The sequence below is a fragment of the Stegodyphus dumicola genome, chromosome 10 (assembly GCF_044657685.1).
Source record: "Stegodyphus dumicola isolate Sdum_Otavi_A_Nest chromosome 10, ASM4465768v1".
Classification (NCBI taxonomy): domain Eukaryota; kingdom Metazoa; phylum Arthropoda; class Arachnida; order Araneae; family Eresidae; genus Stegodyphus; species Stegodyphus dumicola.
In genome coordinates, this window is record NC_140777.1 from 135,649,474 (window position 1) to 135,673,089 (window position 23,616).

Genomic DNA, 23,616 nt, shown 5'->3' on the forward strand with positions numbered 1-23,616 from the left:
ATTAGCAAATGATATCGTTTACCTTCCTACGAGTCATATGTAATGATATAAGATGTCATGTATAGCACTTCAATTCATAAGTTCTGATTTCGAATTTCATTACAGAATGCAATTTAAATATAATTGTAAAGCTTACTCACAGCAAGAAAAGAATCGTTATCGAATATTAATGTGTAAACCATTCACTAATCGATTTCCCTGATAAAGTTCCTTTGTTCTTATCACCTTATCGCTTATGATTTGAAAAAATAAAGCTGTCATCCCACTTCTCAAACATACTTGCTAGCAGTGGTTGAAATACGCATTTTATTATTAGTCCGATACGAGGAAAGAATATTATCTTTTGAAGATAGTTGACATATTTTTAAAGGTAAGGAATAAAATAAGATTTTTTTTTATTAGGTATTCATTTACAGCTCCACAATCTTCAATAATAGTAACAACATTATTTTTATATAAAGAAAGTTTAAGAAGTTTAGTTATTTAACTTTTTCATTATTTTATTCTGGAGATTAATTTTTGTATGTACTTTTTATGAATTTGTAATTTTCTGTTTGAAATCTTTGTGCAAATTACATTTGCAATAGGAATAATAAATTACCAAAGACAGCTCCTGTTATTTTATTGAAAAAAGAAATATTATTTTGCATCTGCCTTAAGAAGAGTTATTTATATTACAAATACATTTCAGTTTTATATAAAAATGCTCTGGTATAGATATCGCAACTTAAACATCCATTTTTAGAAAATATTTTAATGTTTTTAGAATCAAATCATAGATTGTAATTCTTACTTCCTCTTATGAAGTAAAGGAAGTATTGGAATCGCAAAGAATTTCGGGTATCATATTTCAAAGAAAATATCCATTTTGACCGCACTTGAACCCATTTGAACATTTTTTGGGGGGATATCTGTACGTACGGACAAAGTAAAGGACTCCATTTCTCCAAAAGAGATTGTAAAGTGGATTTAAAAATTGTTAAATTGCTTACTTCAAGGTACCATTGTTAAATAAGAAACTCCTATATGTGAGAGGCTTCTACTTCCTCTTAGGGAGGAAACTAAACTCTTAAGAATTTGCTAATTACCCAAACTTTTAGTGATCGTATAGTGAAACGTTAAAGCATTTTGCGTTGTGAAAAAATGCATCCCAGGACCGCGCCGTGAGAGGATCGAAAACATAAGAAAAACATATACAAGATATATAGGAAAAACATATTAAATATATAAAGAAAACATACTGTTATAGGTTTCCAGATTAAATATCAGTTTATTCAATTACATCACAATGAAAAAAATCTTAACCTCATCTGAGAGTCTAAGGAGAAGTCATCAATTTGTCATTTACCCTTTTTTTTCATTTAAATTCATATAAAAAAAAACTTAAGGTTTGTCTGGTAATTTAAAAGGGGAAAGGAAACAATTCAAAGCCTGAGATTTAATTTAAGATTCGACGCTGTTTTTACTTTCCAAGAAAAAGTTATTAAAATCCCACTCAAAGTTCAGACACAAAAAAAAAAAAAAAAAAAAAAAAATAGCACTTAACTTGGTTGGACATCTTGAAGTGGAGGACTCGTATCTTAATAAGCGTTGACGTCGGCCGGGCTCATCTTTACACTGGTACGTTATTTTTACACTGTAGAACAGAAACAGGAGCACTGCTGCCCAGAACGACTATCCGCTTGGTCTTGAAAGTCTAAAGTCAACACGCAGGTAACGGGTTTTCATAGTGCCGAAACTAATTTTTCTTCTGTAAAACAGAAACAGGAGCACTGCTGCCCAGGACGGCTATCCGCTTGGTCCTGAAAGTCTAAAGTCAACACGCAGGTAACTCGTTCAAATTTCGCCTCTTTACCAGAACGCGGCAAGGGAGCGTGTTTGCAGCTTCCGGCCAGAAACGTTTTTTCTAGGCAATTACGGCTCGCCTGTTCTTACTCATCCCAAGAGCAAGCTTCATGAGTAACGTCCAAAGTAAGTTCCACACGCCAGTCAGTAAGTGAGTCTCTTAACCAAAACACGGCCGGGGAGCATATTTGCCGCTCCCCGCCGGGAACATCTCTCGTCGTGAATTACATCTTGCCTATCTCTTTCAAGCAAGTTTCCAAGAGTAACCTCCAAAAGTCCAGCAAACCCGTAAGTAAGAGAGTGAATCCAACTCGAATTTCCTTCGTCTCCTTCACAAACGCGGGCTCCCACTATGGCTTCACTTATCGCCCCCTTAATTTTGGCAAAATTTGCGTTTTCAATCCCTGAATGCGGAAATAAGGGTGAACGCGCATGCGCGCCCTTCTTCACTTAGCCAACAACCGGACCCTCAATCGCCAAAAACCTGAATGACTTACATTGAAAGACAAGTAGCAACCTTTGACCTTTTTTGTCACGTACTTCCTCTCTTAAGGTCAACTCCACAATGAAAAATCCTTCTAGAACATTCTAAAGGACAAAGCGCGCGAAATCATGACTTGGCAAAAATTGCCTCCCTTTCCCTGCTTCTTTCACAATGAATCAAAGCTTGTACAAAATTTGCAAATAAAAGAAAATAAATAATATTCTTTTAAACTAAATAATATTTCCAGAAGCATCTGTTTTTCCCCAAAATTAAAGCCTTAAAATAAATAATTCATAATCAAATAAAAATTAAGATTTCCATAAATCAGAAAATCATTCACATAGTTTTTATAACGCTATCAGACAAATTCTCTACACAACAAAATTGATTCAGAACGGATTTTTTCGTGACATCTATACGTACATAAGTACATGTTGAAAATTTTGTGTATACAGGACTATTATAACATGTACTTGTGAAGTTCCCTTTTTCGTTACAATCGGCCCCGCTAAACGTATATATATATTGTTTCATAAGAAAGTAATTAGCAAAGTTAAATAAAATTAAATAATTTTCGTGCGCCATTGCTGCAAGAATGAAATTTGAATTTAGCATTTACAATATCATTATCTAATTCATATTTCATGTATTTAGATGCTTTCACTTATGCTTTCTGAATTTAAATGGTATTGCAAATTAGTTCGAAGCAACAATTATCATTTTATTTGTTTACAAATGTATTTTCATAATTTAAAAAATTTTAATTAGCTTTATATGAATGGAATAATGATATTTGTTATATATATATATTCTCACACTGTTACCCGGTTCGGTGAGCTCAGTGTCATTTTCTTGTAACAGCAGTTAATGCATCACATATGCGAAATAATCTTTTTTAATTCTGATCTGCTTGTGCTCTTTCCCAAATGAAAATAGATTATCTAAATTAACAAATAGATAAAATATCATTTAGCGAAATTAAGTGAATGGATATTTATTATCCTCGGTTATGTCGAAAATATTTTAATAAGTTCGCTCACTAATTTCTTAGTGTCCGAACATATAGCAAATTATCGCCATATATTGCATGTACGTTCTGGTCAGCATTTTCAATACTTGGCTACAATTTAAGGAAATTTCAACATAAAAGTGAAAATACAAATATTAGTAATAAATTCTAATTTCCATCTGATCATAGAGATTAATAAATGCTCCATTAAATAGCGAAGACAATTTTTTTGAAATTTAAAGATGCATATATATGTAAGTATACATATAAATTTTACAAATTCTATACTTTAGTTCGAATTTTCTAAATATTTGTCTCAGTCAAATAGATTCATTAATTTAGTTTATTTCTTTGTTTATGGATTTATTTTTATCGGCAGAATATTTCTTAATGCATGAAAAGAGCTAACCCTTTCAGTGTTGAAATGTAAGGATATTTACAATTTATAGCTTGGAATATTTGTAAAATTACCATTATATTAATAGAAAGTGAGAACTTCTTGGTAAAATTAACTTCCAAAAGCAATACTTACGATAAAATACTTTTTTGTAATTCTGCAGGTCCAAATGTTTAGTAAAAAATTTAGCAATGTGGAGATGGTATGGCAGCCAAAAGGAAATTTTGGGAAAAATATTAAGAAATTTAAGAAAAGAATAGTGGACAAGTATAATGTCACTTTAAGTAAGTATAGGCTTTCGATGTATATCCAGTTTACATTAATTTCTCTCAATACGATACTTATGGAATTCATTTATTCTTAAATTTGTAAATAGATCAAAACTATGTCACGGAATTGGCTTTTGGATTAAATAAATTTACTTTTTTTTTTTTTACTGGTTTTTACATAAACTGATGTAGTGATGTAGTGTACCAGTGAAGTATTGCCTCCTTGAAATTTACGAGAAAAGACATATACATTATATTGTATAGAGAAAGAAACGTAAAGGGCTAGAGCAATTCATTGCCAGAAATTGGACGTGTCTAGAATCCCAATTTTATGTTGAAAACTGCTTTCTCACGAAAAGTATGGATTCTTTAACTAGATCTAGAAAATGCTTAAGCATTTCCAAGTCTTTAGAAAGACAACAGTGGATCGGCATTTCTGATATATTCAACCTTTCCTGCTACGGAATTCGGGTGAGCTGCAGATTGGTCGAAAAAACGCAGGCTTGATCTCTCTTTCTCTTGTTGATAGCACTGTTTCTTTCGGCAAAAATATTGTCTATATTTTTCCTAGAATGAAAACCTTCATTATCAGATTAGCACTACTTGACCGTATTACGAAACAGCCCGTATGGCATTTACGAAAATACATTATGTACATTATATATATTTAATTCATCTAGAGCAAGCTGAAAATTCACGTGGAAAGATCTGTACGTGCATATTTTTCATTTAATCTACTTTGTATAACAAATAAAAATAAATTAATTAAATATATAAATAAATACTAAAAATTATATAGGTAAAGAATAAATTAAGATGCTTCATGATTAATATTCTCTTATTTACTTATAGAATAAAAATAAAATGCTTTAAATTTTCAAAAATAAAATATGTTACCTAAAATAGTGCAATTAAATTTTCCAACTGGAAAATCAGTTTAACTTATGAATCGCAACTGGATCCGTTAACCTATTTTCACTTGAACATCTTGATAATTGGATTATTGTAGGCGATATTTAATCGATGTTTCTATCCTACAAAAACTACAGTTAATTCCCCAGAACCATGATATCCATTTACATTGAATCCCCCTTTTTTATGTAGATCTTTACAGCAAAAGAATGGTGGACAAATTAGCAATGCAAGACTGTGGACTTTTAATTCGCTCTTTCTCCGCCCTCACCTACCTGGAATTATTCGAAAAAAATCACAAATCATAGTGGAATGACTTTTGCCCACACCCATCACTGGTACTCATGAAGGTAGGAAGTAAGGACTTTCTTTACCTCCATTCTGGTACTTGATTAGCAAGCCTCCTGGTTGGACTCTTGACCTTAAGTGTGGCAGGAGCTCATAGACGGCGCTCTCGCGTATTGCCAGCTGTCATATTAAGTGCTTCTCTTTCAAGGAGGGCTTGAAAACCTTTTCCATGTGCACCAAGTGCTGAGAACATCAGGCTTCTGCCGAGCATATTTTGGTCTGTTTCGACCTCTCTAGGGAGGATAGTTATAACCATGGAGATAAGAAAGGAAGGGGTGGTCAGCTCTTCACTAAGACTGAAGCACTGCTCCGAAGTTTCGGTCTCCAGATGAGGTGTTTTTTGTTTACATTCAGAAGCTCCCTTGACAGCGCTTCGATAGCATTTCAACACACGACAGTTCCATACAAATTGAAAAACAGGACATTTACGCATAAAAGAAACATTCATTGTGTAATGGATAATAGCAATTTGCATAGTTAAGTGATATTTACACAAAAATCACATCTTGATTATTTTTCGATAACAAACAATACTGATTTTAATTATGAATTTGTTTTATAACGTTCTAAGCTGTTGAACTACAAAAATATAGATTTTAGCAAAAAATTTATGCTTAAAGAATAAAAAATACCTTACGTACCTTTAAAACTGCGAACGACTTTCGATACACTTGATAGAGTATTCGCTACTTTTATTTTATGTTCCAAACACCAAAATGTTTTTAAATACAATATTTTTTTGGTCATCCACATATTATTGTGACACTTGTTAAAAAGTTTTAGAGGAGAGGTCTTTATAGTTGCTCATTTTAAACTGATCATTTTATTTTTATATAAGTTAAAAATAATCACTTTGGGTTTACATGTTTTACTTATTTGGGTTAATTAAAAAATAAAATTACCACCAAATGCTGCAATCCTCGTCAAAATTAATAAATATACACACAGATATGCCAATAAGTTAATTTTCTTTGATTTGTAACCACACATTTGCGTAAAATTATGTACAGATTTGCACAAATATATGGAACAGAAGACGAATAAATTTGCGAATTCTGCGGAAATACCATGTGCGGTCAAGATGATGTGATCATGTTAATGTGCCACATCATCAAGTCAGCTTATTAAGAATTAGAAAATAGGGTAATCGACGGAGGTGAAAACATTTGTGTATCCTGCCAAAGAAGGTCCGATCATGAATGGTCCTCTTATTGATTGTTCGTACTGGAAAGCAATCTGTTAAAATGTATTGTAAAGCAAACTCTATGAAATGCGTACTTAAAGTAATTAAGAAGAGTTTTAGAATATGTATTGTTGAAATTAAAAGTAAAAAAAATCTCATAAGTTTAATTAAAAGAATTATTTCGCTTACATTTTATAATAACTCAGTTACAAGTTTCAAATAATATTAAAAATAAATTCAATTTTTATTCCCTTTTAGAAATATTCAGAGAAAATTAAGTACTATTTAACGTATTTCGCTATTAAATTAAGAAGTGCTCTAATTTGAAATGGACCGAATAGAGCATTAATTATAAATTGACTTAGATTTTCCGATTTAAAAGATCCCTCAGAAGCTAGAAAATCATGTCATATTTGAGAACGTATTTCAGGAAGAAGCTCTATAGATAGAAAAGAAATAACGCATAATTTTAATATTAATAATACAATAAACTTTGATCTTAATTTTTGTAATCTTTAACCGAATAAAATCGAATTACGTTAAACTTTTTTCGTAATGTAATTAAGGAAAACTTGTGAAAATATTTCATTCAAATTAAACCGTTCTGAGCAAACTGTTCTGTGAAAAGTATAGCATTTAATTCCTTTCAGAATGAAATGTTGTTTAAAAATGTATTGTTTTCATGCACTTAGGACTCTGAAATATTGTAGAAAAAGAAAATATATTCATTTATATGTATATTTACAACTTAATTACAAAATATTTACGTCCGATCGTGTCAAAACCCATTGAAATTAATAGTAAATGACCCAATGTGTTGGTACCATGAAGGGATCGCCAGTGCGTCAAAGCAGTGTATGGGAGAAACAAATTGGGGCCACTCCATCTTACTTCCTACCAGCATGGTTATAACAAACCCCTCTTCCTGCTCGACTTTCGTTAGTGTCAACGATCTTTTGTATCTTGTCTGAACTTCTTCAGAATCCGGAGGAAAAGCAACAAAAACATTTTAACATGATTCCTACGCTATTAATAGCCCTACCATCTGATAGTCTACCGAGGGCTTTATATGTTAATCCTGCTTTCTTTTGCTGTCCACAAGAATCTGAATTTAAGAATACAGATTTATCGCTCATGCTTCAACTCAATATACAGTAAATTAACAATCTGTTACTGCAATTACATTTCTGTACTTTAAAAATGAAATATATTCGGAATGAGTTCACAAATCAATTCAAACATTTTTAATTTACAAAAAAGCACAAATTTAACAAAAATATATTTCACGCACTTTCGCTCATTTTTGTCTGGCGAGATAATTACGTAGATAGAGTTGATAGAGTTACAATGGTACAGTACCTTAAGAGTTTGATCTAATAACGACCATGAGTGTTGGGATGTTCATGCAAACTCCCGTATTTAATTTTCGATTAATATGTAGTAAATTGTAACATGTTTTACGCAGTGCAACTAATATTTGACAAAATGACATTTGAAATGAAAGCTCTTTTCTTTTTAAGAGTGTTACTTTACTTTTTTTAAAAGTGTTTTAATTCTTTTTAAGAGCGTTACACTCTTTTTAAGAGTGCTGCTTTAACATATTTTGTTATGTAAATAAATAGAATTTTTTAATTGCTGTCAAAGAAGACATGATGTACCAATCATGTCAAAGAAGACATGATGTTATACATGATGTACCAATGAAAAATGGAAGTTATTCTAAATCTTAAATTTTCGGAAATAGTAAGAAGTCCTTTATTAATCAACAATATGAATCAATGAAACAATAAAATTGTAAATTTGAACAACATTTAAATGTTCACAAATTTCAATAAAATATTATTTTTTTCTTGACAGATGACTACTGGGATTTGCATAAATGGTCTATTGAAAATCTTGAAGAGTTCTGGGCGGAAATATGGCATTTTTCTAATATTATTTGCTCAAAATCCTTTGATAAGGTACATGCTTTTTCTTTTTGGAAAGATGTTAATATTTAACTAGTAATGTGAGTACTATTCTTCGCAGTATTATAATTTATTTCAACATTACCCATTTTCATATTTTAATGTTTGCTAACATCTAATACTATCATTTGTACATTTCACGCATTAGGTAATAAGAAAGCTGAGTTAGATATCATCCAAAGAGTTTTCTGAAAACTGTTTACGATTTTTGCGGTATCAAGCATTCAGACACGCTCTTTCATAAGATTTGCAATATCTTTTTAAGGTGAACTACTACATCATTATACACTTCCACACATTCAATCCTTGTGAGATTAATCATTTATTGTTTCCTCTATAAATATTTTTAAGCGGTATACTGACAGATATCCATTCACTGAGACATCTGAAATTTATAAATTTCAGACTGCTGTAAGAAAATATTTTTTGGCTTGTAATAATTGCAAAATAAATTGATAATTTGAAATCATAGATATTTATGCGTTGTATCGTCTCTAGAAATGTTGGTTCTATTCATTGACAAAATGATCGGGATGATGGGCGAAAATGCTTAATAGTGGGTGAACTAGCAGTTGTTTTTGATTTGTAGGATAATAGAAGATAATAAAACTTAGAGATGGAAGAGTTTGGGTCTTAAAACACTTTCAACATACGTCAGTTCCTACTTTAGAATGCCTTATGAGAAAATGCTTTCGCCGAAATTTTTTTACTCTCTGTGTCTATGTTTTAATTAAAGACAGGGGATACAAACAACAGCAATGGCTGAAATGATCTGCAGAAGTGAAATTTTGAGACTGTGAACAAGAAAGTGATCTTTGAACTATTAACTGCACTGAGGATTTTGCACTGAGTATTATAGGATAATGTTTTGAAGATACGTTATGATCATTTTTTTACATGATTTTAACATAAATTGTTTATTTTCATATTTTTTGTAATTTTTTTCTTAAATCAACCAGGTGCGTTTTCATTTATATCTTTACTGCGTTAAGTTATTCATTATTCTAATAAATTGAATATAATTACTTTAAATTTTTATCAGCATTATATTACAGCGAAATGATTTTCATTCTAATTTATTTTTTAATTTAACTATGCATGAATCAAATTTCCTTACTATAGTTAAATAACAAACTTAAAAATTAATAAAAAGGAAATTAAATAAAAAGGAAGATGAATTAATGCTCCTGGTATTGCAATAATCCCTTGTCTATCATACAACAGCCGGCATGTAATATTTATAAAGAATTTAGTATTAATACAAGTAATTATAATTGAAAGTTAAGGTAATTTTGCACGATTGAGTTTGGTATCTGTATTATAACTTCTATGTGTAACATTTATCTGTATATGGGTAATGTGCAGTATTAACCATAATCAAAATAATTCAATCTATTCATTTTAGAAAGTCTATCAGGAATACTCCCCTCCCCATCCATTAACGCACAAAGAGGTGTGAAGATTTCAAATGACATCCCTTCTACTTCCTAACAAAGAAGCTTCTGTTAACCTTTTAGGACAAGCTGTCTGCAGTAAAGTGATACAATGCATTTGGGGAAACTGCATTAGCTACTGAATACCTTAGAGGGAGGGAAGGAAACAACATCACAATCTCGGTTGTTTGAATGACAGGCTATTTCGGGCGTTCTGACTTTTAAAAGGAGTTAACAGTAGGCACATAAGTCAGAAGAATGATGTAAATAGCCTTTTTATTTCATCACAAAGAACTGACAGTCCGACCCCACTTGGGTTTCATAAGCCAACACTTCTGGCTTAACTTAAAATATGTAATGCTGAACTTAAAATAAAGTGTAATTATACTAACATAATGGCTCACAGATAAAGTAAACGCTCAGCAAGGCTCTGGGTCATAGAAGATAGCGGGATAAGTCAAATGACTCGAAGCACTCAACTCCTCAGAATCAAATCATTATTGTGTCACGGTAACAACGTGGCCTCAAGCAAGCTGAAAACTCTCTATGATGAACTTATGAAACCTTAGTTCTCCCTTAATCTGTATAAATTTGCGCTAACTAATTTATATTCTGGTATGGAATGCGTGGGTAAAAAAAGAGAGCGACAGAATAAGTTACTTTAACTCAAAATTAATTTTTAGTCAAAATAAATAAATAAAACCTCACAACTATAAGTACTCCGCAATGGCATTATTGGTGAAAAAAATAAAATATGTTGATTATACACATTAACAGTCTCAATATTTTCTAGCATATAAACTTTTCATAAAATGTCTGAGATTTGTAAGATACACTGCACAAATATGATACTTTATGTTGTTCAGTTCTTATTTAGCCTCAGTTATTTCTTATTATAGGTTATTGATTTGAGCATTCCGATGGAAAATTCACCTCGCTGGTTCGAAGGAGCGAAGCTTAATTATGCCGAGAACTTGATGAAATATCGTGATGATCATGTGGCGTTGATATCGACAGGTAAAATCCTTTTGAGCGTGCTTATTTTGGGAAGCTCACAATATTTTAATAGTATATTTCTAATTTTAAACGTATAAATATTTCGTTTAAACTTATCTTTCTAAGTGTATAACCTAACAAAACGAGAAAAGGGCGTTAAGAAAAGAAAGGAAGAAAAGATAGAAGAACGGTTCTAAAGTTCTTCTTCTACTGCGTTTATGTACCCAAATATACAATTTCGCAACAGGAATCAAAGTATCACTAAATACATCAAGTTATGAGATTTATGTTTAAGTCAAATTTCAAGTTATCAAGTTTAATTTACAAGTTGTTCTAAAGAAGTAACAGCCATAGATTGCCGCAGGTGCTCCTCAACTGTCTGCTGTCCAGTATGCGTCATGCTGCCTGAACCCGTATGGCTGTGAGACTGGACTATATTCCACATTAGACTCACCCTCAGTTCGATGTCAAAATTTGGATTGTGGACATGATGACTGCGAGCCTTTCTGATAATCATGTGCACATAAAATAACTTTTGAATAGTAGATCTCTCTCTCAGTTATAAATGTATATTCATGTGAAATTTCATCAAAATATGCTGCTTAGTTTTTCAGAAATTCGACATAACATGCAAATTCTGTTATTTTTACACACGAGTGTACAGGTTCAGTTGTGGTTGTGAGTCATTTGAAGAAATATATCAGGCAAACGATTTAGCTACGAGGTACGTATTAAACTGTATCTAAACACAGAAAGTTCCTTTTCTCCGATAATAAAAATTTTGTCTGTTTGCCGTAAATACTATTTTCATTTTTGCTGATTTCATACTTCCGAACCAAGAAAAAAGTATATTATAGGTGGTAAACAAGCGATATTCGGCTTATCCTCTTGATATTTATTTTAATTAGACGTAAAGGATGAGGCAAAAACACGCAAAAATAAGGTAATTTAAATATTTATCGCTTACAGTAAACAAAATCAAACCTGTTTTTTATTATCAATTTATTTATGTATCTCATTTTTGTTACTTCTTCTTATTTATTTATTCCTTTCCATGCTACAGGTGAAGAAAGCGAAGTTACCGAAACAACGTATGCTGAAATGTACGAAGAAGCTACGTTATATGCTGCAGCTCTTAGAAAATTTGGTCTGAAAAAAGGAGATATTGCTGCTTGTATGCATATTATATTTTCTATCAAAATAAGTAGCATTTAAAACTAATTTCCATAATTATTATACATTTTATACGTTAAAGTAAACCTTAACAATTAAATTGTTACAAACTATTGCTCGGAAATAAATAAAAGTTAATTAAAATTCTTGAAAGGATCTGTTATCATAACAAAGCTTGTTTATACCTTAAAATAAAACATATTTTGTTGTCATAGTAACATTTTGAATGTTCAGGAGGTTATTTTACAACATTCATTTCTGTACCAATAGATTTTTCTCCAGAGAAAACGTCAAGAGTAATTAATCCCTTTAGGGATTAAATTGGCACATAAGTTTCAAGCATTGATCATATGAAATTTTTAATCTTTCATAAAAATTTCAATTACATTCATTTTCAGTATAAATATTTAATGGAATTATAGCAGTTTAATGAAGTTATTTAAACTCAATATACGAAGCTACAGTTCCATAATCCATCATAATTTTTTAGCTCACATTCAAATAATAATGGATAAAAGTGTGTCCTAAATTGTTTACACTTAGAAAGGCAATGTTTAGTTTGCTGGTAGTGAATGGTTTACCCATGGCATTTAGTATAAAACGTATAAAATTTTAATTTTAGTTTTGTGCCTTCTTATTCCACTGCAGGGCGATTATTATGTTTCGCGTCATCAAATTCTGCAATAAAAACTGATGAAAATTGAAGCTACCGAAATTCAGTTCAGCATCACTACTGTTATTATGGTCTGTCAAACAAAATAGCATACTTCAAATGATATAATTCTTAAGATGCATAAAACCTTTTTTGCCCATGTAATTTCCTACATATTTTAAATATTAAAAAACTAAATAATATATCTAAAATTCAAACATGTTATTGAAGATTCTCTAGAAATTTTCCTCCTCTGCTTTACACTTTTTTACACCTGTGCTACAAAGAGTTCTTTCAGCTTTTGGTTAGTTTATTCCGCCAGGAATGCTTATTCCTCTCTCCTATTCGTATTTTTTATTTCTTGTTTCTAATTATAATTTTGAAGCAATAAGATAATTTTATATAATACAAGCGATTTATTATGACTTTATTTATGAACATTTTAATATGCTTTCTATATATACTGAATATTCAAAATGTGTAAACCCTATATAAACATAACTGTCTTTCCTCTATCTCAGTAGCATATGAGTAAGTACTTTTAGTTGTGATATAAAATGTTGTAAAATTTTTAAGTACGAGTTTTTGTTTTTTGAAATACTGAATCGAAATTTCCAAAGAAAACCAAAATAAATTTACTTCAAAAAAATTCTTTGCATAAAGATAAAGTTTTTCTTTCTGAACTTAGAATTAAATTAAGGGTTTTAATTTCAGGTTACATGTCTAATAGAAAAGAAGCTATTCTTCCTATGCTTGGTGTAACGAGCATCGGAGCTATTTTTACGGGAGCATTGCCACAATTAGGTGCTCAGGTAAAGTTTGATTTATGGTGATTACTCAGTTTACTTACAAAGCAAAAATGTGGCTAATTCATAGATTTTTTAATTCAAAAATTGCAAATTTATCTTTAATATATACTTTTAACGGGTCATGATTATCAACTACTACATCTTGCAACCCAGAATACGTCAGAGTAACTAGTGCTAAGTATATTCAACAACTATTAACCAGTACCCCTTTAATGCGCCCAACTTATAGTAAGGACAGAGCAAACGCATTAACTGAAGACGTACAAATGGCCATTTCCGCCGTGGCGAAAAGGGGTTAATCTCTTCTGATAAGTAAAATTTAATAACATTTGGCATTAAAATTTAAGTAAAATTTGGTTGGAAAAACTGGTGTGGTTCACTAAATTCGTTCTTGAATATCTTCAAGAATCTTACATACAAAGATATGGAATTTCTTATTCTTGAAGTTTTATTGTGTGAGATATTAGACTTTTATGGAATGTTTTCATCTATAGAAAATATTTTATAAAACTTTTGAAACTGTCTTGCAAAATTCTATCGCTACTTGCACTGCAAACAAACTACGGGAGAGGTGCAATACTAAATTTTTAAAAGACCAATAGATAAAATAGATAAATCTTGGACTAAGAAATAGTTTCTTATTGTTCATTAGGCAGGATAGGTTGCTGATGAAATGATTTCCCTTTCAGTTCTTCCAGATGAGGGAAGATTCTTATTTTAGTCGAACTTTCTTGAGAATGTATTGGTGACCTTCCAATGTTTGGAATATTCTATGAATATGTTAAAAAATGAGTAAATCTTCGTTTTCGAGAGATCTTAGTGAATACATTTAAGAAGCAGAGAAACATTTTTTCAATGGAAATTGACGAAGAATCGGGGAATGTTTTAGAATTTAACACTGAAAAGCGGAATGTGTTTAGGCTTTTGTTTCTTGTCATTAGAGTGAACAGATCTTTTTTACATTATCGGAATGGGATTCTTATTAAACAGTATGATACAAAATCAAATTTTAAAATCAAAAAGCGAACAGTACTCTCATGGAGAAATATCAAAAGTGCGAACCATATTTCTTGCTTCATGGCAACGTGAAAAGAACTGAATGTCATATGTTTGATACTTGAAAAATATTTAAAAAATGAATTTAAAAGCATGAATTCCTTAAAAGGCCTACCATAAGCACGACTGTTGTTGAAACGTTTTGAAAAAGGCCTTTTTCAAAGGGAGGAAGAACTTTCCGCCCACGATCCAAATATCCATCTCTTGATTTAAAACTACATTGTTTATTGCAATTTCAAAATCTTACAGTGGATAATGATTGATTTCCTTTCCTTTTTGCTACACCTTCTGTGCAAGTAGGAATGAAGAGGTTGAAGTGTCATTAAAGAAAAGTTATCTTAAGTTATGGTAAAACTGCGTTTTAAGCATAACAGAAATGCATTTTAAGAGTGACAAATTTGTACATCATAATATTACCCTTCTTGGTTCAATCCTAATGCTATGAAAACCTTGAAACTCCTTATAAAAATTCTTATCCCAGATTAGTTTTGGCAGACTTGTTTAGCACTGAAGAAGAAGATTATGAAAAGATAATTTCATTTTATCAAAGGAGCAAAAGAAAAGCAGCATTTCAACATTTTAAATCTGAGATGCAGAACTGTTGGATGTTTGTCAAGGAGATGGCGTTAAATCCAAACATGCTACTGATACATTTATTGTGATAAAATTTGATTGAAAAATGATGATACCGAAGACCCTTTCCCTTTAAAACTACTAAAGAAGTATAAGGAATCGAACTGCATAGGAAGAGGTCTCTTCAAAATTATGGGTACAAAAACAACATGCACATCATTATTAGGTTTCGTTCACAAAAACTGCAGAATCAAGAAGGCATTTCAACTTTCGAATAAAAATACGTCTGAAACATTCCTGAAACCTACATCAAACTAGCAGAAAATTACACACATCAAACTAGCAGAAGATTACACACTGCATTTATTTTACACAGACATTAAATAAATGTAAATTCACCATTATTTTCGCTATTTTAGCTGAATTATATCTTATGCAGAAATAGTCGTTCGTAACTATAAATTATGATAAAGTTAACGAAAAGCAAATTATTAAAATGGAAGCATGGTAATAGTTCTAACTAAACTCTAATATGATCTTAAATGAAATTATTATTTATACTTATGGATAGCTCTGCTAATATTAATCAGCTTTTTACGACTTTTCAGTCAATTTGTACGAAACTTTAGAGCATCATCTACTTTTCTTAACTTATGGAGACAGGTACAGTGAATCATAAGTTTGATTCTTTGAAGCTCTTTACAGCAGATTTTGTATGTGTTGTCGTGAGAGACCGAAATGTGGAGAATGTCGATATTCTCTGGTGATTGTCAACATTCACATGGTCGGCTTGGTGTATGCCCGAAATATTTGCTAAATTTGCTTATTTCTCACTTAACCGGCAAATGCCGACATTTCCTATGCACTGATGGTTGGTGTTGTTTAAAAGTGTTTTTATTACGTTGTTAAATAATACTTTATTATATAAACACAATATGATATGTACCAAAATAGGAGAACGCTGAATAACTCCCTTGCTGTCTACCTTCTTGACTTCTTCTTTCAACCTGTAATCAGGGTATATCAGTGCTTATGGACATACACCGCTAATGGTCCCAATGTATAAGAAAGAATATAACCAAATATTCTGTCTTTTACTGGCGCATTTGTATATTGACATTCACCGGAGAATGTCGCCGTCTTTCAGCTTCTGTCTTTCACTGTAATATGTATATTTTTAGACATCGTGTTACATTAGATATGTATTTACAAAGCATTTTCTAATTTTATAGGCTGTCGTCAATCGTTTCAAGTTAGTAAAACCTAGAATACTTTTTTCAATAGATAGATTTCAGCATAATAAAGAAGAGATTGATATGCTGACAAAACTAGTTCAGATAACTGAAGGTAAGAGTTAAGAAGTTTTAAAAATATATAGTCTGCCAATATTGAAACTCATTTGCACCTGTAAAGAATTTTAAAAAATGTTTTTAATAACGTAACTAATTTTTGTATTTACGTATATCTGAATTCTGGTTTAGACATTTACTATCATTACAAGCACAATTATTTGATTTTATAAATGAAACCAAAATATACAAATATTTTAAATGAGTTTGCTTTATCTGTAAATAAACATAAACTCTAATGCTTATCAAAACATTAAGATCTTAATGCTCATTACTACCCCTCTTCAATTCTGCTATAAATTTCTTAACAGTATTTTAAATATTGGAATTCAGAAAACAAGTGCATGCGAATACCAGTTAATTCAATGTTTTTCCATTTTTTTTCATTAACTAGAGATCAATATAAGAAATTCTTTTTAAATAAAAGTATATTACAATGGGATGTGTACACGTTAAAATTACGTAGAAATCTATATAAAATTAATTATTTTAAAAGTTTCAATCTTTTAAGATATTTTTAAATTTGAGCGAACGGAGCATTAATAGGCATAAATGTTTCAATGAATTTTGTGTATTTTTATATACAAATACTGTAACATGCAAGTTTAAGTTTATCGAAGTATAAAAAGTTACGATCAACCTAAATTTTGTAACTACAAGTTAGCATTGTTTGTTCTGACGGCTTTAAAGGAGATAGCAGATTTGCTTCTGAGATGATTATTTTTAATTTTTAGCTTTTGTTATTGACGTTTAAGATGTTATAATGTACCATTTAAATTTTTGAAATTTCTATAGAAACAAATTCGGAATGTGGAATTACGTCTGCTTCTAGATGCAGAGCTACAGTTTTACACGATCCTCCCATTCTCTGTATTAATTTCAATTTTCATTATTTGAATGATTTTTTTGTTTTTCTCAATTCATTCTTGTTCTCTTGGAGATGTTCAATTATGAAGGAAAAACTGTTTTTCTTTATGTTTCATATACATGTTTAGAAAAAAAAAAATTAAATAGAGAATTTTTTGTGATATATTCTTTTGCTTTTATTGCAGAACTACCTTGTTTAGAAAAAGTCGTCATAGTGCCATCAAAAGAAGAATCAAAATTGAAAGATATCAGTAGAATTAAGAACAGGTAGCTTTATAATTTCTAAGAATGCAAGCATCTGAAAATTACGAAATTCATTTTCAGGTATTTTTTAATTGTTGCAATTATTGCCAAAAATGTTTTTGCCGAATTTGGTGAATATGTAATTCTGAGAAAAACGAAAATCAAATTTGAGTAATGAGATGGGGGAGGAAAATTTTCCAAGGAAATGATAAGAATGATGATAACTCATTTACTTACTCTGCTTTTGTCAACTGAATTTGATAGTATTAGTTATAGCCTTGAAGACTACTATTACTACTATTACCTATAATTTATCTGATACAACTTGATTTTAAACAATGTTTATTGACCTAGATAAATATGAACAAATAAAATAATATTGTTATTATTACTGCAAGTCATTATTACCACAACTCGAATTAACACGGATTAACGATAATTTAATTTTAAAAAAATTTCTTCTCACTTTCGTTATAACATGTGCGTAACTTTCAAGAAGGCATGACAAAATTTTCACTTTGAATTCTTAAATGCGCTATTTGATTTAAAATAAAATTTAGGTTATATTTCTTAAATTTTATTTGAAATTTAACGAGAATATAATTTAAAGATTTTTTAAAAAATAATGTTTGAATTTCTAAAATATCTTGCATCTGAACATGACATTGCATTTAAAATGAATAAATTGGAGATGCCTTAGTTAAAGTAAAAATATTATCAATATTAATTTTAAGTTTGAAACTAAAAATGTAAACTTATCAAGGTTTAAACAACGTTGTTTAATCAAATAAAATAGAAAAAATAAATTCAATATATCTTGTCGAAAATTATCTTATTAATAAATCTTACCCCATTAAAACTCTGTACGGGAATGAGTACATTATTGTAAAGCATTAATCGAGATAAATTAATTAAGAATAAATGTTTTCAGAAGATTGAAAATAGATTTTCAACGTGTTTTTCAATACTTTTACTTCTTTATTTGCCATTGCATTATAATCTTCTTGTAAATCAGTGTCATCATTATTGCTAGATGATGGTTTTTTAATCTGCCATATTTTGTCGCTTCTGTTAAAGTCCTATCCTTTGTAAATTTCGAAGTTAGAAGACACAGGACATAAACTGAAATAGAATACTGGAGTTTTTAAGTTTCCACTTCCAAGAAATGAAATCCCGCTTTTGAAGTTTGCAATACACTTGCTACCTTCAAATGCATTGTTCTTATAGCACAGTTCCGTAACATAACCCGAAGCTATATACTATAATATTGATAATATTGATCCAGTGTTTGGAGATCTTTGATCTTAACATTTTTCTAACACATTCGTAAACAGTTTTCCATATCTCAGGATTCCGATATTAGAAAATTTTCTTTATTTTCTTTATGTTGTTATTACAGAGTCTTCGGATAATTTATTTATTTAGTATGTTTTATATATTATTTAATATGGTTGCAAACGTATTTTAAGTTATCTCAAATTTTGGCCTAGTTTAAGTTTTTTTTCCTGCTGTATTCTTGTATTCTTCAGGATTGTAATACAGAAAATTCAAGAACATGAGTAATATCTATTGAGGTCTCCGAACTGATTTTATGATAGACGAAAATAAGATTAAAAAAACAATGATCCAAGTAGCACTGGATCAGGAAATATACATATATTATTTGAGGGGAAGATGTCAGGAACAATTAACTTTCCAAAACTCAATATATACTGTAAACTTACTGCGTAGGTATAGATTTTCGCCTGATTATTTATCAGAATATTGGAGGTTGAAGATCGTAAGAAAGCCTCTACGTTTTGTTACAAACTTTGGACGACTCACATTAAAACACATAGAAACAAATAAAGACACTCACCTATCTGCGTACAACCACGTATTTCGGAAATAGAAGGTCTTAGGCCACGGAGGACTACTCAGTTTTTCTGAGGAAAAGGGGATCACGATTTTGCTCCTTATTAATTGCTCACGCCCCAGAATCGTAAATTCGAGACAGCAAAGGTTTCAAAGAAAGTGCTTCGAGATATCTATGGTAAAATGCAATTATTGATTCAGTGCTGTAGTTGTAAAGAAGGAATTTTGTTTCCAGATACTGAGTCCATATATAGTGGTACAACTGTATGAGGAAATCATTTGTAACAGAATCATTAAAATGTAAAACATAATTTGCGTGTATTAAGTAAATTCCACTAACATTTTTACATGTACCTAGACTGCTGAATATAAAGTGGAATTGACTGTAGGTTTCTATTTAACATTTATTTTGATTAATAAAAATTAGAAGAGGCTAAGTAGTCGATATTTTAATTCAAATATGTCATTTTCTAGTTGCTTCTTGGATGAGTTTCTGAATTCTGGGAAAGACGCTGATGGATCTGTTGTACCTATAACCTTTGAACAAGTACCTTTTTCGCACCCTGTGTTCATTAGTTACACATCGGGTACAACTGGATTACCTAAGGCTTTGATCAATGATGCTGGGGTAAGTTGATATGGAAAATTCATCACTGAAGAAAAAGAGTTACTTAATTAGGACATTTTCATCTACAATAGGATCTGTAACTGAAAATTTTGTATTTTTATATGGAAAGAAAATAAATGTAAAAAGATAAGTCTTTACAGTAACTGCAGTAGAATATTATATGTCACTAAGGCCAAAATTATACCTTCATTTTTAAGACACTCTAATTTTCCAAAAAATGCTTTTAATCATTCTGTAAAAAGGAATCAATTACTTATTTAAATTAAAATCTATGCAATTTATTTAATTAGAATTAAAATGAAATTCTAATGGCTAATCAGTCAAACTGAAGAATCAAAAATGATTTAGCAAACTCATTTTTTTCTAATAAAACTTTAATTATTAAATTCCAAGTTATAGCTGATGACTAGTAAAAGTAGCCATAAGTTTCAGCATTTTAAGAATTTAATAAACTTTTATTTAAAATCTCAATAAAACTATCTTGTAAGAGGCGACACACTATTGCCATGGCATCGTTTTGTGAAAATATTTCACTTTTTTTAAACATAAAATTTGAATCTATAGAACGCAAAAGTTTACATTTAATTCTCTCAATATCTTTTAATTTTGACGATTTTACCAATAGTAGCAAGATCTTTAATGTTCTGCGTTTCGTTTCCTTTAGTTGTTTTAACAAAAATAAGGGGTATTTAAAATTTACCCTCTAAAACCAGAGTACATGATCCTTGTTTGAATACTTACATCTGATATATTTTTTGCAGTAAATATTTTATTGAGTATTATTATGCCTTATAAGAGAAAAACTAATCCAGACGAAACTAGAAAAAATAGTTCAAAGTTTTGTTTCCCGAAATTCAAGAAAGTATTTACACTTGGCGCAAAAAGAATACCATGAAATGTGTTAATTCTTACTTATAATATCCAAAAATTACCTGTTTCAATCTTTCCATTGTTACTTTTTTATTCATATTTATCAAGTATGAACAGGATACCAGAAATCTAAAATGGACTGATAAATTATTTAATATCGATTGAGAAATTTTTATTTTACTCTAATTATTAGAATTCCGTTCTTAGATGGTTAATTTTATGAAATTATTGACAAAATATACTAGTGAAATTTTGAGAATTTTATCTTTCAGAATAGAATAATTAAATTTCTAGCCGTCATATTATATATGAAAAAAACCAATTTTTAATTAAATATAATTGATAAATATTTACAAGTTTGAAGAAGAATGCTGTTCCGGTCTGAATAGAACCTTTGGCAAATGTCTGAACTTCAGAATTTGATTTTCGATTTGCTTTGATGCAGCTCAAATGCTGCTGATGAGATGTTAAATAGATTCTAGATTACATTAATTTGTTTAGTATTTTAATATATTCCTCTTTTAATTAAATTCGGTATTTTGAATGCTTCCTTGCAATTATTTTCCGTTTAGGCTTCTTAACGTCGATCTAATTTTAAAAGATCAAACGTTATATAGTAACCTGTGCCCACCAGCGGCAGAGCAGTAAAGTTGAATCCCTCCCCTTAGACAGATAGCCCTCGAGTGCTTTGCCATAATTAAATAAACCACCTACATAGTAATCCTTCCTCAAACATTTGTTTGCTCAATATTTAATATCTTATATATTTGAGAATATATGAAAGTAAGAAATTCATTAGCCTGATGTACTTCATAACAGTTTTATACCTAGAAAAATGTTTTAAAAGAGTACAAGATAAATCAGGTGCTTATAATTCTTTCGAAAATATATTCCAGTCTTTCAGTCACTGAATAGAATAAGAAACACAGTATTGTTACGTGCTGTTCGAGGTAGGGCAGTGGAACTGGTGCAGCATATGTGGTTTACGTGTTTGCTACAGAAATAGACTATGATAAAATTAGACTTGAACCTTACAATTCGGTTTTTCAAGGCGAACTGGCTGTTGTACCAGTTGAGAAAGTTGAGAAGTACATGAAGTGAAAATGAATTGGGTCATATTGAACATATTGGTGTTATAGAAAATGAGAGGGCTGACATGCTGTTCAGAATGAATGGCTGCTATGTGTAATGCTGGGGATGCGCTCGATATTCAGGCATCAAAAATAATTGTTATTGGTAAAATGAAGGATTTCTATTAAAATTGCTGCAGAGAGAAGCCAAACATTTCGGAAAAAAGGATAAACGCTTAGTTGAATTTTTAAGTTTCTAAGAATATGAGAATGATATGTGATATAGATTACAATCAAATAATTACTGGTCACGGGCGCTTCCCGGTATATCTGAAAACATTTAATATGCAAATTAATAGTCTCTAATTTTTGAAATGCTAAAGGATATGCACAATTCGTCGAAACCTGCGAATGATTGCTGTATTTTAATTTTTATCTATGTTAGTTGCGCTGCGTTAACCATGAGACCGATTATTATCGGCAGGAAGGGTTGCATTAGATTACCTTACGTTTATGCATTACATTATCTTATGATTATTCCGTAGGATTGGTACTTTTTTTAAGATGAAACTATAGGTTAACCGCTAAGCATTCAATAAATAATTGGTCATGCTTTACCTTTGAAATAACTTACACGATCTCTTACTTACTCATAATATCAATGAAAAAAAATTTATAGTTTTGAAATTCATGTTAAAATTTTGCCTCTTTCAATGGTAATGCTAAATATAAACAATTTTAAATTTTCTAGCTTTTATTATCTGTCGCCAAAGATTCAGTTTCATACGGTGAAGGAGACAGAAACCGAATAATACTCTCAATGTCACCGGTAAGAAAACTTCAGTTTTTTATAATTTAAATGCAGTTTTTGATTAAACAAACTATGCATTAGGAAGTAATAAACGCCAATTTTTGTAGCTTTCTGTTGCTTTACTGAGATAAGAAAATTCACGTTTTAGGGCGGCAATATTTAGAAAACTATTAAGCAGGTTACTTTCGGATTGGAAATTGTAAGCAGCGAGTGAAAACCTAGGTTTAGAAGTGATGTAATTAATTGATAGGGAGGGAGAAAACAGGGTAACGAAAAGAAATTAAATGGAATTAAACGCAATTAGAATGCTAATATTACGAGAACTATAGGAGAGTGAGTTAGTAGATTTATAGCAGCGTAAAGGTAGGGGGAAAGCTAGCTGTTATTAAAGTTTGTTGCCTGTGGTGCTAAAAAGAAGAATTTTGTTTTAGAGTTTGAAAACTTAAAAATCTATTAAGACGTGCGTTGCACAGACATTGAGAAATCACTTCTAAACTTATCCTGCGACTTAGAAAATATCTTCAGTCAAGCACAGTTACTATCAAAGCACTGAATGCATCTTTTACATAGACACAACAAACATAAAGGATAATACTTAATAAACATGTACAGCTACACTTAAAATCAAATTAAATGACATAAACTGTGATAATCCACGTATATTTATTTAAATTTGTTGGGGAAAATACGTTGCACGTAGCTGAAATGCCTAAAGCAAGAGAAAAATAATAATCGAAAATTTATTTTGCACAGATCATACAAAATTTCGCCAAGTATTAATTAATATTCCTTTGTTCATTTTGGAGTTGCCGCAAATA

The 23,616-nt window shown here is 30.4% G+C and overlaps 1 protein-coding gene across 1 annotated transcript in view; it reads left to right on the top strand.

Annotated features, from left to right (window-relative positions):
- The first annotated feature begins 242 nt into the window (after positions 1-242).
- Positions 243-23,616, top strand: part of LOC118194420 (acetoacetyl-CoA synthetase-like) — a 57,068-nt gene continuing 33,694 nt past the window's right edge. The window contains exons 1-10 of the mRNA XM_035365576.2: positions 243-370; positions 3,899-4,019; positions 8,305-8,408; positions 10,747-10,864; positions 11,907-12,017; positions 13,383-13,480; positions 16,339-16,453; positions 17,508-17,589; positions 19,894-20,047; positions 22,739-22,816. Of these exons, the coding sequence (XP_035221467.1) occupies positions 3,905-4,019; positions 8,305-8,408; positions 10,747-10,864; positions 11,907-12,017; positions 13,383-13,480; positions 16,339-16,453; positions 17,508-17,589; positions 19,894-20,047; positions 22,739-22,816 (975 nt within the window). The 5' untranslated portion in view covers positions 243-370; positions 3,899-3,904. The remainder of the gene's footprint in view (positions 371-3,898; positions 4,020-8,304; positions 8,409-10,746; positions 10,865-11,906; positions 12,018-13,382; positions 13,481-16,338; positions 16,454-17,507; positions 17,590-19,893; positions 20,048-22,738; positions 22,817-23,616) is intronic.